This window comes from Liolophura sinensis, chromosome 13 (genome assembly GCF_032854445.1).
Source record: "Liolophura sinensis isolate JHLJ2023 chromosome 13, CUHK_Ljap_v2, whole genome shotgun sequence".
NCBI classification, from domain to species: Eukaryota; Metazoa; Mollusca; class Polyplacophora; order Chitonida; family Chitonidae; genus Liolophura; species Liolophura sinensis.
In genome coordinates, this window is record NC_088307.1 from 29,214,022 (window position 1) to 29,229,399 (window position 15,378).

Consider the following 15,378-nt stretch of genomic DNA (forward strand, 5'->3'; position numbering starts at 1 on the left):
GAAACGTTCCCTTGTGTTTTTCTTTGTCCATAAATGTATTTAGCGTATCTCAAGCACTAGAAAGATGAAACGTAACAAAACACTGGTAATATCCAAAATGTCCGGGAAAGGTAACCAATACATTCCTAGGATTATCATGATATGTGGTGAGGAAAACTTTGTTTTATAGAGTGAATTACGAGAATACGATGTCGCCAGACTTTGTACAAATATCTGATTAGACATCTTACGAGGAGGGGATGGTTGGTGTGTTTGCGGGCGGGAAGTGTGTGTGTGTGGGGGGGGGGGGGGGGAGGGGGGGGGGGGGGTTAGTGTTCACTTACCGGAACTTCTCCCACAATACCCTGGACACGGTCTCTCTGTTACTGAGGACGGACCACAGAAACAGGTGAATAATTTTCTCCTCGGGAGGAAGACGGGCTGTCACCTTCACAACACAGAGCGGTGGCAATAATGAAAAAAAAAAAGATGCAGGTTAATGAATGGATATACGGATTGGAGTTACTGAACTTAACAATGCGTGATAATGAATATAACGATGCGTGTTAATAATAATGAGCAGAAGGAAGCTTGTACATGAATATATTAATGAATAATTGGAATGTTTCATGTTAGCTGCTTAGTGCGCTTGTAAAAACTGGACGGACAAAAGGTATGAAACCATCAGTTTTGGGGGCAGGGGGTAAATTTTTGGGGGCAGGGGGTAAATTTAATGACAAAATTAACCAGCTCGAATAAACCACAAACGAAACATTTAACAATTTGTATCATCTGTAACAGGATAACGCTATCCCGATATTTGAATCACTTAATGTTTAGATTTCAAAAGTGGTGAGTTAAGAAGAATACTTAATTTAAACGTTTTTCTAAGAATGTGCCCTAAATTTTCGGTTTTTCAACACTTGAAGAATCGTGACGAAGGCTTCACTTCAATATATATATTATGATCAGTTGGACAATAAATGTGTGATTACCTAACCGGTGGAAGTAAAATCCTATGGATTCTAGCGGAGGATATAGACTCTTCAGAAGTTCTTTGATTTTTTGGAACGTCACCTGTCAGAAAGATAGACAGGAATCAAAGACAATGATGCAGATTGAAGATGATGGAAGATAGTCACATTAGATGGCCGCCGACAAAACTGTACAGTAATCTAATTAGCTGATTCTACACAGATGAGTACACGTTCACGAAGCCCCGATATCATCGCGAGCTCGCCCCTGCCACGGCGACGTCATACATACAGTGCTGGTTGCCATGGTAGCTACATGCACATAGCGACCGCCTCGGTGCCCTAATGGTAAGAGCCTCGGAGCCCGGGATCAATTCCGGGTCGGGCCATATCAAAGACTAGATATGGTATATGTTGCTACCTCGTTTGGCGCTGGGAACCGAGAGGTTATAGCAAGGAATTGGGACAGGTGTCAGTATAATGTGACTGGATGAGGTGTCATGATTGGTGTAATACTTCAGTGGCGGCATAAGACTCTCTGTGACAAGAAGACACAGTATATGTACACACACTTTGTGACTCCTCATCGTCATGAAACTTTGTTAAGTACGACGCAAAACTCATCAGTCTTATAGCATTACACTATTACATTACGTGCAAATAACGCTATTAGGGATTCGTGCAACGACCTAGGCATAAAATCGCGGATAACATAGAGAGGAGAGATATGATAACATAGCGAGGAGAGACATGATAAAATAGCAAGGAGAGACATGATAAAATAGAGAGGAGAGACATGATAACATAGCAACCAGAGACATGATAACATAGAGAGGAGAGACATGTTAACACTCAACACAGTCTTCACACAATACAACTAACACATGTCATACATACTGTGGTAAAGGGTGAAGGTAACCCTGAAAATCACACAGTGTACACAGTAAGGGAGACATCAATATCACGTGAACAGCGAGGAAGGCCAACATTTAGCGCTCTCACTGGTTCAGTCACGGATGTAAATCAGGAGTTTTGAAGGGTAACTGGCACGGGCCGGTCGTTTGCCCTGGGGTGTGCCCGGTTTCGGTATCGTCGTCAAGAGAGAACATTCTCCATAACGGCTACAAACATCGCTTTGAATAAATCTATATGGTCTGACACATTTAGCAACATCCCTTAGCGGCCCATGGCGTGCTATTATATACTGTATATACATAGACGTCTCTTTATGTATATGGTTTGAATGCCGTTTATTTATAGCAATTCACAAGAATTTTCCAAGTGTATGGCGGCGCTCAGCGTTGAAGTTGAAGGGAACCGGTTTGGCTGGAGAAAAGCACCGCCCTTCCCCCAGGTACCTGACATATATCCTGACTTACAGCCACAGTCTTAGCAGCAACAGCTTTATTGGAACACGCTACCCCATTGGTCAATGACCTGGCCATTGAGGGAGCAAGCCCTTTCATCGTTCAAACCAACGTGATGTTACGTGAGGTGCGTAACGCCATTAAGGCTCTTGTAGACTTACCTTCCATGGGGCTGTGGTAGGGTCAGGGTAAATGACGTCCTTAGACTCCTGCAAAACAATAACAAAATCATTAATTGATTTATTTACATGTTTGTTATTTATTTATTTGATTGTTGTTTAACGCCGTAATCAAGAACTTTTCCCGTATACGATGGCGGTCAGCGAGAGCGGCGGAAATTAATTTCATATTAAGGTACGATTTGTGCTTGTGAAACTGTCTTTCTTTGATAGCCTGCAGAAATTCAGTACCAAGGTCATAGCCGATCGCGGACAAACATGTTTTTCTTCTTTGTACTGGTAGCTATTGGCACCTTTCTCAGCCATGGTGTTTTAATCAAAAGGAGCTCGCAAAATTAACAATATGTCTGTGCGTTTGTTAAACGACTAAAATAATACGATTGAAATTATTACTGTGATCACTTTTCGTTAACTTTCCTTAAACCTGAATGTATGTTTTTAACTCTGGCCATATGCAGGATTGTAAGCCTATAATATCAAACTTTGATTTCCGTCACTTTGGACATTATCGATGTGGTTGTCCTTATGTCAAACCCAATCAAAGTATTTAACAATAAATTCATATTTAGGCCTTTAGTAAGCCTTTAGTAAGCCTGTAGTAAGCCTTTAGTAAGCCTTTAGTAAGCCTGTAGTAAGCCTGTAGTAAGCCTTTAGTAAGCCTTTAGTAAGCCTTTAGTAAGCCTGTAGTAAGCCGTGCTTACAGATATTAAATGAATAACTATCACAACAAAAATGTATCAAAACCAACGCCAGACAACGCGCGTTGATGGCTAGGCCTACCTGATACAAAGCTTGTATGTGGCTGATCTTCAGAAAGGACAAGATCTTGGTGAGGAAATGCCTCGTAAACAGAGCGTTCTTCAGCATGTGACCCAGCAGCTTGGGTTTCTGTGTCACCAAGGCGTCCATGTCGACGTCTTGAAGAAGCTGACGGAAAAGAGATGGACGAAGTTTGGCACTGACTGATGTCAATATGTACATAAAACATCAAGCTGTAAACAGAGTTTTGGTTATGTCTGTGGATGTAGCAGAAAAGACAGAAGGTGATACAATCCAACGCAGATCGTAGATTATAAGTTGCCACACAAATTTGGCTAAAATTGGAATTGTTTTTCTCCTCTTAAAGATTTTCGAACGGAGGGCGCCGCAGAAATTTGCAAGGGATTTGACAAACATCCTAAAATTTGGCCCGTGAAAAACTGTGCATGTATATAATTTTCTCATTTTCGCTTTAAACAAATATATATATATATATATTTGATTGATTGATGGGAGGAGCGTTATATATATATATATATATATATATATATATATATAACGCTCCTCCCATCAATCAAAACAAAGCATGCTTGTATTGACTGCAATAACGCCGACATGTGGTGTAAAGGCATAATCATTCAAACATTCATTCATTTAAATAGGTCATTCCTAAGTGTGAGTGGTATAAGCCATCGGTTTATCGTGTTGTACATACCGCTTGAGACAATGTCTGAAGGCTAGATAGATCATGTTCCCAGCTCAGGAATGAAAAAAACCTTGTCTTTGGTGTTCAAACGAGGACCTGTTCAAAAAAAGTACTCATTTTACACGGAAACATGACAATAAATCTTCGGGTTTTAAAATCACCCTTCTTAGTTGAGTAGGTTCGTTCCAAATAGTTGAATAACGAATGTAAATGACTTTGTAGAAATCCATCACTGCGGAAGGCTCTCCCTCCCAAGGATCATGAAACTGTCTTAGATTTAAGTGATACTTAGGCTTCCCTTCAAAACGCTTAACAATATAATAAAAATTTTACTTCATTGTTTATCGATATCGTAATATTTCGTAAACTTGAAAAACAGCGTTTAAAGCTAAGTTCAAATCTAAGATAATGAATCATGCAATAAGTTAAGACTAAGTCAGACTTAAGTCTAAGATTTTCTTCATGACCCTGGGGCAGACAAATAAATGTCATTAATCCTCCAATCACGGATATATTGCAAATTCTGAAAAGCATCAGTCAGCCACTGTAAATGCTTACCGAAACGTAACTTAGATATCGCCGCTAACGCTAAAAGCCACGAGAAGTTTGCCTGAAAGGCTGCAGCAGAGACTACACGATCTAAACTTGTCTGGGTATATGTTTCCCAATAAGAACCAATATTCATGACAGTTTGAATTACAAATGTAAATGACAGAATGGCCCGTTTTGAAATGGTCGGTCATTACTGCCTGCCAATAGCGCTTTGTATAAGGAATGAACTGAAAAAAGACCACAGGCCACGGGCCCTTGCGATGACAATTCTGTCTTCTAGAATTGGAAATTACGGTCTATATAGTAACAACATTATATTATATTTCAAAATGATATATATGGCTACAAGAATTGTTCATGTAACGCTTATTTTTGGCTATTTGCATCGCTCAAAGAACACTGCGTAGATAGACACACAATCGGATGTAGCATGCAGCTATGTGGTGCTTTATTCTGTCGAATTATCGAACCTCTTAAGGCGGATTAAAATGGCGATCTGTAAAGACGGCGCTGTTGTGACGTCACTGAGGTCGATCTTCCAGAGCAGATCGGGATTGTTTTGACAGAAAGACACTGTCTTGATAGCCTGGAGTTTTAGTCTACTTCCGGTTGTGTTATCCACCTCAGAATTCCCTTGATGTTCTTCGTCCTTCTCACTGCAAACAGACGTGCATTGAATTACATACCATTGGAACATTATCTCATTAGCAGCCAAATATAATAAGTATACAGTAAATTTAAATACTTCTCCCAGCGTCAACCGCTTCAGTGGATGAGAGGTTAAAGTGTCCATCTACAAGTCGGGAGACGTGAGATCAAACCCGGATCGAGTCATACCAAAGGCTTTGAAAATGATGCTTGATCCTGCCTCCCTTTTGGCTTAACACTGACGGGTTTAGGGCAAGGAAACTTGACTGGATGATCCGGTCGTTATATGAGTGGAAAATGTTGCGCACCAAGAGCCCAAATATACGAGCATTACCCAAAATTCAACTCAAAGGCTGGAAATCAATAAGAGACTGCACAGCCAAACATTACATTCCCAATTGCTCAGATTACTTAAGGCGAGAGAGTTCCCCTTTGGCTGTGGCTTTTCACCTTTTCAAGGATAGTGCACTTATATGACAAGTGCTATGTTTATCACTGAGAGAAACCGGACAGGGCTGCTCGGAAACTACCGTTCTGCACGCCAGACAACTGACAAACTTCCTAACGCACTGAAATTAGTAAGACTTTCTGTATTAATCCACACAGTATTCATACAGTGCATCTAACGAAGAAAACTAGTGAAACTGAGTACATGTATGCACAGTTAGCGTTTTAATAAATGTACCTGTCTGAAAAAGCGACGTCTAACTCGTCCATTGTTTCCGCCAAGACATCGGCGGCTCCTCCAGTACCCTGGCACGATAAAGACATACCGCCTATTATTAATGTCAAAGATTTAAATAAAGAAAACCGGAATGGTGATGAAGGAGATTTTGCTAGATCATAAATCAGTTACATCTTACAGATCAAAGACATCCAAGAGTTGTAGCTGAATTTGTAGAGCACGATAACGGAACTTTGAGGTCTGTCCTGTCAAATTAAAAAATCAAGTGCAGAAAGGAAGAAGGAAATATTCCTAGGATCTAAGTGGTGGTTTAATTGTGAGATAAGTTAATTGTAGTTGAACACATAAAAGTTTTCGTGATGGTGTCTGACGTTAATCACAGCAGTATTTCCTTGTTGCAGTTTGTAAGTCCGGCTCTCGTCGCACGCGAGGCTCTTATCTCAGCCCCATTTTTACTTTTAATGTCACCACAACGAAGAGCTATCGGCTCAGCAATCTGCTGACTACTGCGTCAGCTGTGTTAAGGTTGTATTATTCTGGCTTCAATAATCACTAACTTCATGTAAATTGGCAAACAGCTCCTTTAGGCTATGACTTCTCATGGGCAAGAAGTCTGTATTTTTACCCTGTGCAGTTTAAGCAGCGTAGAGAAACTCTCTTATCAGAATCAGCATCAGAATCCAGACAAAAACGTACTAATATTTTTTGCTTGGATTACTTCTGTCAACAGTGTGATTTCTTGAAGAAACGGTGTCGTTAAGGATGTATCAAACGAAGGGAGATAACTACGGACCCACCTTCAACACGAGGACTGGGATGTTATTCTCCACCGCCTGCTGGACTCTCTGAAGATCAGACAAACTTCCGCCGAGTAACAACTTTACAAACCGGAAGGGGGCGGAATGCTACGGAAATAACCGAGTTCTTGATTACGGATGTGTAGTGGTTTCTGTTACGCCAGGTGTCTATCACATGTACGTGTACAGTTACATTCTAAACAGCCAGCATAATACATGTAGGTCATGATACATGAATCAGGGAGTTCAGAAACAAAACCTGGAGGGGAAGCATGTGGTGGCAATAACAAAAATGTGTAAGTCTGATAAATATTAGTGATTACCTCTAGCCGGGATAGATGGCACTCTGGGCGAGAACAAAATTAAATAGAGCTATGGTAAATGAAAGTAAAAGCAAAAACAAATATTATTCATTCACCATATTCGTCAGTCTTCCCAAGATAGAAAATTAAAACGGGATATTAAAAAAAAACGTTTATGTACTTGTGGAGTGTTTTGGGGTATTCAGGCAGCATTCTCAGTCCATTTCAACAAAAACGCAGGTGTTTTGAATGAACGCATGAATGAATGTTATTTATTTGATTGGTGTTTTTCGCCGTACTCAAGAATATTTCACTTATACGACGGCGGCCGGCATTATGGTGGGTGGAAACCGGGCAGAGCCCGAGGGAAACCCACGGCCATCCGCAGGTTGCTGAGGGACCTTCCTACATACGGCCGCATAGGAAGCATTGGTGAGACTCCTGGGTCATAACGATGCGCTAGCCCGCTAACCAACTGAGCCACGGATGTCTCTCATGAATGAATGAATGAACTGATTGACAGGTACTTAATCGTGGGTGCATGGAAAACTGTGGATGCATGGAAAACTGCGAAGGTATGGAAGAACTGTGGATGCATGGGAAGACTGTGGATGTATGGAAAACTGGGGATGCATGGGAAACTGCGGAGGCATGGAAAACTGCGAAGGCATGGAAGAACTGTAGATGCATGGAAAAACTGTGGATGCATGGAAAACTGCGGAGGCATGGAAAACTGCAGAGGCATGTAAAACTGCAGAGGCATGGAAAAACTGCGGATGCATGGAAAACTGCGGAGGCATAGAAAACTGCAGAGGCATGGTAAGCAGTCGCTGACCATAGGTGGGATTGAACTATCCATCAACAACAATAAGCTTATCTTCGCTGAATATTTAACTGCGTTAAACTGTTCATGAAGCACATCTATGGATTAAATGGGTGTCACAGGGGAGATAAACGCTATCAAAGTCCAAGGTGTGGAATGTTATCAGTGTGCTATCGCCCATGAGTCGGATTTCTGTGGTATTCAGTGCTCACTCAAAGCAAAAAGCAATTCAAGATGTCGAACTAAAGATTAAAAATTAGATCATTATGACTGATAACAAAGGAGATAACAAGGGCCCCCTGCATAGAATTGTTGATCGAGTTTTCATATCATTACTGACAACTGTAAAACGACACCTCCTGGTAGAAGTACAAAAGTAGTTTATTGGGGACATTCTTTATAAGTGTTTTACGTCACTACTGCTTCACAGACGAGCAATCTAAGCATCAATTCCGATATTCGTTTACCAGCCGTAAATCATAAAGGGGCGTTGCTAGTCGATAATAGCAAGACCCATTTCCAAAAGAACCTAAAATAACAGCCCGTAGACGAATACATAGGAATAAATACACATATAGTAAATAAAGGTGGTGACTTGTTAAAGAGGAGCAGTTATGAGTTCTCGCTAGTGAAGGGAAGACAGAGGATTTTGTAGGTAAGACATCAATTTTCCGTAAATAAGTTCCAGACCGAATACAAATTTAGATATTCTAGTCAGGCTTTGATAGCAAATATTCATAAAGACATCATGTTGATTAATAAAGATGAATGCTCACACAGCCTCTAGTCCTGGGTTAAGCGAATACTATGACAAGAACGAATCAAATCACAAGGGGTTTTGAACGATCTGCCCATATCTGCCAACCAGAGTGTTGTACTCATTATAGAATTTAAGTAACTTGAAGTGAAGGCGTTTGATGGAGTATCGAAGACACAAATGAAGACACAAATGAACTCATTCACGGACTACGAATTTGAACTTTGATATGGATTTCATGCCTGGAATATTCATTGTCTGCCCGGCATCATTGAAAACTGATGACCGCTTCTCTCTTGTGTGTTACCGGCTTTATTTCTTATTTGTACAATTTCTTACATACCTTTGTCTTCGGGAGCTAGTGTTAAACGTTGTTGTGGAAATGGATCTTGCGATTAATGACTTGGAACGCCCTTTACGGACTACAAATGGTATAGGAATGTCGGACTTGACGCTTATATCTAAAGGGTTTCTCCCAGAACGCTCCCTGATGTAATCAACCAAATTAGAACTCTGTGTATACAAGCAATGATGTAGTCTTAAGTGCTCATGCAACCCTTATTTAATTTCTTTATTCATATTAACCCCTTTATTCATATTAAGGGATTAATCCCTGCGTAGTCCCTTCGCAATGTTCTCATGTTACTGTTTATTAAATGTGACCAGTGACGTCTAATAACTTAACATCACTGCATTTTGCCCCCTAATTCTGCCTAAGCCCTAGTGCTAGGGGGCGTGTAATTTGTTATGATTTAAGCATTTACATGAATGAAGCCGTAACTAAGGTAAATTGATTAGAGGTTGTGTGTCACCATTTACACGTATGTGTGACCATTTGCCAGCTATCACTCTTGACGCTGCTCTGGTCTGGTCCATATATTTTACTAAATCTTTTATAAAAAAAAACTCTGCCTGAGGTTCGGCAGAGTGTGGAATGGAAGTGGATTGTTGTCTCACTATCTGGAAAGTATTGTAGCAAGTTTACACTCTCGACACCTGTCCAAATCTAGTATAACGGTCATTATAAGGGCTCACTACTGTAGCAAGTTTACACTCTCGACACCTGTCCAGTTCTAGTATAATGGTCACTCAAAGGGCTCACTGCTGTAGCTGTACTGTAGCAAGTTTACACTCTCGACACCTCTCCAGATCTAGCTCACTAGTGGTTCACTAGAGAAGAGTTGCTCGGCATATGATTAAGATGCATTCCTTTACAGGGTTCTGTGGATCCGATGCAGTCTAGATCCAGACAGCTCAGCGGTGGAAAAGATACCGTATTATGAATGACGGTTATAAGCTGCACATGTTGACTTTTACGATGAATAATAAATTGCATGGGGAACCATATATATCTGTGTATATATGAACTGTGTAGACTGTATCTCACCCATGCGTGCCCGTTGTAGGAGGATTATCTCCATCCGAATACAGAGATCTTGTTGAGGTGACAGACGATTCAAACCTTTCTCGAAGAACATAAACATAGAATGATTTGTCACGAGATACTGCTTCTTTTCGTCACGAAGTGTAGCCGGTGTGTTCTGAAAATAAATCAGCAATTTCAGTGATCATAGATATCAGGCTTTGTATTTCGTGGTACTGTCATGGCTTGTTTTATGCTGTTATCTGATTTGCTTCCAAATTCAGGATAAATCCCAATATAGGCCTAATGAACAGGAAGATATCTACGTCTTGTGACACTGATCCTGTCTTCATTTCTAGATGTTGGCAATTTGTTTTTGTTACCTGGCTAGGGTATTGTTACATTTATTGGTTCATTTTGTGAACCGATGAGCCATTCAAGTGAATAAGGAACACTTCTTCATGAGTACTAGTTTTATTATTATCAATGAAAAAATGACCCAAATTTATCTAGGGTAAGAGCGCTCGTCTTTACCTCTGTCCGTCTCAGGAGCGGTTCGTCCCACTGCACAATGCCAACGGCTGGGACGACATCTGAACGCCTGGACCTGTGAGCGTCACCTACGATCACGTTCAGCTGGTTATCCAGTCCGTTTGTGAGAGTCCAGGCCCCTGCAACAGCACACCAAAACGATGCCAGAACAGCCAAGAACGAATATAAAATAGGAAAATGATTGAATTTTTCGAAGTTATGAGCTCTAGTGGCTAATTCTTAGGTGGAAATGCTGTCCTTCGGTTTTACAGAAAAGGTGAGCAAACCGCAGATTCGGGCAGATTAAAAATGCTTTACTGTCAACCCAATGGTGAACCGCTAGCCTGCCAGGTCTGTGCCTGTTGAATGCAGATGGAATTATTGTACAAATCCACATATCCCGGACGGCTATATATATTCACAGCAATGATGCCACCCAGCAGGTGAAGGGGAATTGTGCTAAAAGTAGTAGAACGTTGGCAGTACGCCTCATGTACGCTAAAGATGTAGTGGCGCGCTTTAGCCTGGTGGTCAGTGTAGACAAGCTCCGTATCAAAACAGAGGAAAGCGTTAAGGAGCTCAAACACAATCGACGGTTATTTAAAGATATTTTGAATTCGAAACACTGAGAGTTTGACTTATTGTGAATACGGCGCCGTTGAACACTGGAGGTGATCGAAGAGCCCACGAACCGTGAGAGCTGGGACGGTCTGTGTAAAGTCTACTTTAAGCCATGTTATTTGTCAATAACACAAACAGTACCAAGTATATTACACCTTCTTTATGGGCAACAAAACTGAATGACTAGCTGAATCTTATGTTAAGTTTCCACATCTCTATCACAGTTCGATCCCAGTTAGATCACAGTAATACAGCTCTACGTGGAATTGTTATGTGTGTTACTTTACAAAGGCTAGTGGGTTTGTCCAAACCATTGGTATCGTGTAATAAATGAACCTATCAGCCCTAAGAATGTTATATCTTCAAAACTGACCAAAAACTCAAGCCAAGCTAGACCAAATCAGTATTTAACTAAGTCTGTTTAAATTGAGCGAAGTCTGACCGGTAGTCCTGATGGTAAGAGAGAGAGCGTCTTGGAAAGTGTTCATAGTCCACTGTAGGGAGAGGTCATCTGTCAGCTCGCCGATCACAGACACAACCAGACCCGGTTCCTGGAAGTTAAACTTTGTTTTGAGGAGCTTCAGCGGCTGCTCGATACAGTCCGCGGTGGCTTGTGGGAACATGACGGCGTACTGAAAGTGAAAGTGATAATAAGTCCGCTTGATCACAATTCAGCTGGACCCCTACTTATCAAGACTTAAGTTCAAACGCAGCTACAATTAGAATATTTTGCTCGAGGTAGTTTAAAATTTCTACATTGATTCTTCACTGCAGAACAATATATCAAGCATAATTTGATCTATTTTCTGTTCTGAATTCAGCTTTTTGAGCTCTCGCAATTTTTAACTTAAGCTTAGTTACTTGGTAAAGACGAGTGGGTGAGAGGAAAGTATGAAAATCGTATACCAGCCGTTGACCAAAGAACACCTTCATGGTTAATAATCACAAGGTCAGTTCCCAAAACGACGAATAACACCAAAGATAAAGTATGAAAATAGGACGGAATCATGCAAATAGAAGCGGTGAGCAGTTTTCACTGATGTAGGAAAGGCGCATCATGTATGTTCTAGGCAACTGAGTGTAATCAGTATTCAAATCGTGTACAATGCTAGAATATCAGTTGTCGATAATAAAATATATATCTCAGTTATGCTTTGATTGTAACGGTTCATATATTCAACGTAACGATCTAATTCAACACGATGGATATTTATCCTCTAGCCCAGGTTTAAGAGGAATTAGAAGGCACTTGATGGAATAACTTTGACACACTAGTTTTCGCAACAAGAACTTGTGAAGTTGATTGAAATCGTCACACAACACACAGGATCTAACAAATGCTACATGGCGAGATATGTGCACGCCATATGCAGGAAATATTGCATATATATTATATTATAATATTGCAGTATATTGCTGTCCAAGTAGGGATGATTTACAATGTCAAAATTAAAACTGTCCCTCTTCACCAAGAGAGGAAACCCTTTTGGTCTTTGTACAAATATAGGTGCAGATATGATGTGCCCCATCTGGAGAGTCTGTGGTTTCCTTTTAATCCAGCGAAGGTGGATAAATATCTGTCACAGCCTTTGCTATGTACGGTTTGTTTAAAGCCAGCAGATCATCAATATACAGTTCAGTGGATGAAAACAGATCGAGTCTGGTGAGGGTTGCTCCTTAATGGTTTCTGCATACAGTCGTATCCATGTGAGAACAAGTGTCGGTCGGGGATTGTACCCATGGGAATACCTTTACACTGTTGATATATGGTTTCCACGAATTTCACATAGATGTTATTAATGAGAAATTCAATCAACTCAATGAACATGGAAACACCCCATGAATGGTAACTATTGTACGTGGTGGAACTGAAGAAGGCTTTTTTGCCTCTGACTTTAACATAGCGGCGACCGGTTTTATTAAACACCAAAAACAGTTAGTGATGAAATTCCACCTATTAAATTCGCGTGAGGAATCGTAGTATAGAGAGAGGAGAAATCTCAAGTAGACATGTACTTATGTACCTTATACGGTATGTGTATTAGAGCGTTCAGGTTTTCAGTGAGACGTTTAGAGTATTTTAAGTCTCCACATAAAGTTGAGGCCTGCATTTTTTGCAATTGCAGTACATGTACTTGTTCCAAAATGACTGTACTTCTTATAGTGCCTTCTTTAAGAGATTTGATACAAGTTTGGTTGTACAATTTTTTGACACCGCAATAAAGCGAGCTTTGTAGGGGGATTTATGAATTTTTGGAATCCATTAAAGATGTGGTATGCCGATGTGACGGGAAGGTACGGATATACTGTTTGAAAAAGGACTGATGTTTTTTAAATAGTTCCTCCAGAGTATAGGTCGTGATGGATTACGCTGATGTTGCGGCAGTTGTAATATGAAGCTCCTCCACAAGAAACTCATAGTAATAATTCTAGCTGACAAATATAATATTATTAGGGGCTTTGTCAGCAGGAAGAATAACGTTTTTTTCTCTGAATATTATCAAGTACCCTTCACACGGTAAGACCCTAAAGAACTTCCTTGGCTGTGACATGAACATTAATAAGAATACGGTGGATAGCATACACAACATTTTTCTTCACTAGCTCAAGCCATGCTTCAAGAACTGAAGTCTCTATCTTCTCCATTTTAGACAATTTTTAACCAAATTTCCAAGTTTCGGACCTCTCACCTTCGTAGATCATCACTGTTTACAATATCTAGGTTACCCGTCATGACATGTTCACATAGATTGTAACCCGTCATGACATGTTTACATGGATTGTAACCCGTCATGACATGTTCACATAGATTGAAATGAAGTCTGACGATTCACAGTCACAACTGTGTCTACCAGATATATAATCCGACATCTCAAAATCTTTCGCTTTCGTATAGTTAAATGTCTCGGATGTGGCAGGTTTTGAATATTTATAAGAAATGCACGGGGCTCTCGTATGCTGAAATAATTCGGCACAACAATGCAAACCTCTGGATTATTTAAAATCCATGGTACGTTGAGTAAATCAAGACCCTATCTAGGTACTTACATTTTACGAGCAGTACTTTTAGCAGTATGACCTGTCCTGACTGGATGGTAATGTCGAATATAGCATATTTCTGACATACATGGATCACATGGGTGGTACAGAAAGCGTAGAAGTAAATGTTACTTTTGTAGCTATTTTACTTTTTAAAGGGAAGTGCATATAATACTGTGCGTAGAGCGTCCATGATGTTAATTGTTTTAGACAAACCTACCAGATAGTTGACAGTTATGTTGCCATGAGTCGGCACCTTACTAAACTTCCTCCTACCATGACTGCGTTGATTTCTCTGATGGCTCTTCAAAAGTTGGGTTATGTTAGAAATGTGGTTAACTGAATGTTACGTTGCCAATCCCCACATCATTGTCATTTAAGCCATAAGGAAAGACTGAACCAGTATCCAGCATCCAAAATAGTTCCCCATCGCGGGTCCCAGTCATGGTCAAAGGCAAAAAAAGATTTGCCTATAAGCTGTTGTTTTTTCCGGACAGATTTTTTACCCCTAGATGTAATTTCTGGGTCGCCTTTTCAACGTAAGCTTGACCACACAGTTTGCACAAAACCAAATAAATGCAATATGATGATATACAACCAAGATTAACACAACATTGAACACGATATGAGTTACCAATTAGAGATGAATTAGAGCAGTTTTTTTAAGTGTTTAAGAGTGGACGTGTTGGCCATTTCCTATGTGCACACCTGGAAATAGTACATTAAGAACTTTGGGAAGTATGTGTTAAGCAGTCGTTTAATTGCATATTACCAGGTTTGTTTGAATCCCTTGTTTTGCCCTGTCATGGAACTTGACCCTTGTGTTGTGAAACCGTTTATGCACAGAGAGGGTCCCGTTGTAAAAGTGAAAATATAAGAAGCCTACGGTCGTGTAATCAATGAAGAAAGTCAGTCAAGTATGGACGAAATCCCTTTGATGAATGCAACGTAGTGAGAGCAAAGTGACACGAAGAACTTTTGTGCAATATACCTTAAAAATATTTGTATATAACAAAAACCAAATGGAGTCAATGCTGAATAAATACTGTTAGTCAGTGTACATGATTAACTGTAAATGATAAATTTTCACCATGTTTACTCCATGTCGATGACATGAGAATACTCTGTGCCGTATAACCTACCCCAAATGTTCGATCGCCGGGAAACTTCGAGAATTTTACCGACCACCCATGGATAGTTTTATCGTTCTGAAAAGGAAAACCAAAAAATTAGAAATACACAATTTATATCTTACCGTCTTTGTGTTGACAGACAAAAATCAAAAAAGGAATAAGC

At 40.3% G+C, this 15,378-nt stretch overlaps 1 protein-coding gene across 1 annotated transcript in view; it reads right to left on the reverse strand.

The window, feature by feature from the left end:
• Positions 1-323: 323 nt before the first annotated feature.
• LOC135480715 (uncharacterized) overlaps positions 324-15,378 on the reverse strand; it is a 34,341-nt gene continuing 19,286 nt past the window's right edge. The window contains exons 3-14 of the mRNA XM_064760628.1: positions 15,225-15,290; positions 11,486-11,675; positions 10,426-10,562; positions 9,916-10,069; positions 6,647-6,754; positions 5,850-5,917; positions 4,987-5,172; positions 3,974-4,060; positions 3,280-3,426; positions 2,482-2,529; positions 975-1,056; positions 324-427 (exon numbers count right to left, since the gene is read on the reverse strand). Of these exons, the coding sequence (XP_064616698.1) occupies positions 6,702-6,754; positions 9,916-10,069; positions 10,426-10,562; positions 11,486-11,675; positions 15,225-15,290 (600 nt within the window). The 3' untranslated portion in view covers positions 324-427; positions 975-1,056; positions 2,482-2,529; ... (3 more) ...; positions 5,850-5,917; positions 6,647-6,701. The remainder of the gene's footprint in view (positions 428-974; positions 1,057-2,481; positions 2,530-3,279; positions 3,427-3,973; positions 4,061-4,986; positions 5,173-5,849; positions 5,918-6,646; positions 6,755-9,915; positions 10,070-10,425; positions 10,563-11,485; positions 11,676-15,224; positions 15,291-15,378) is intronic.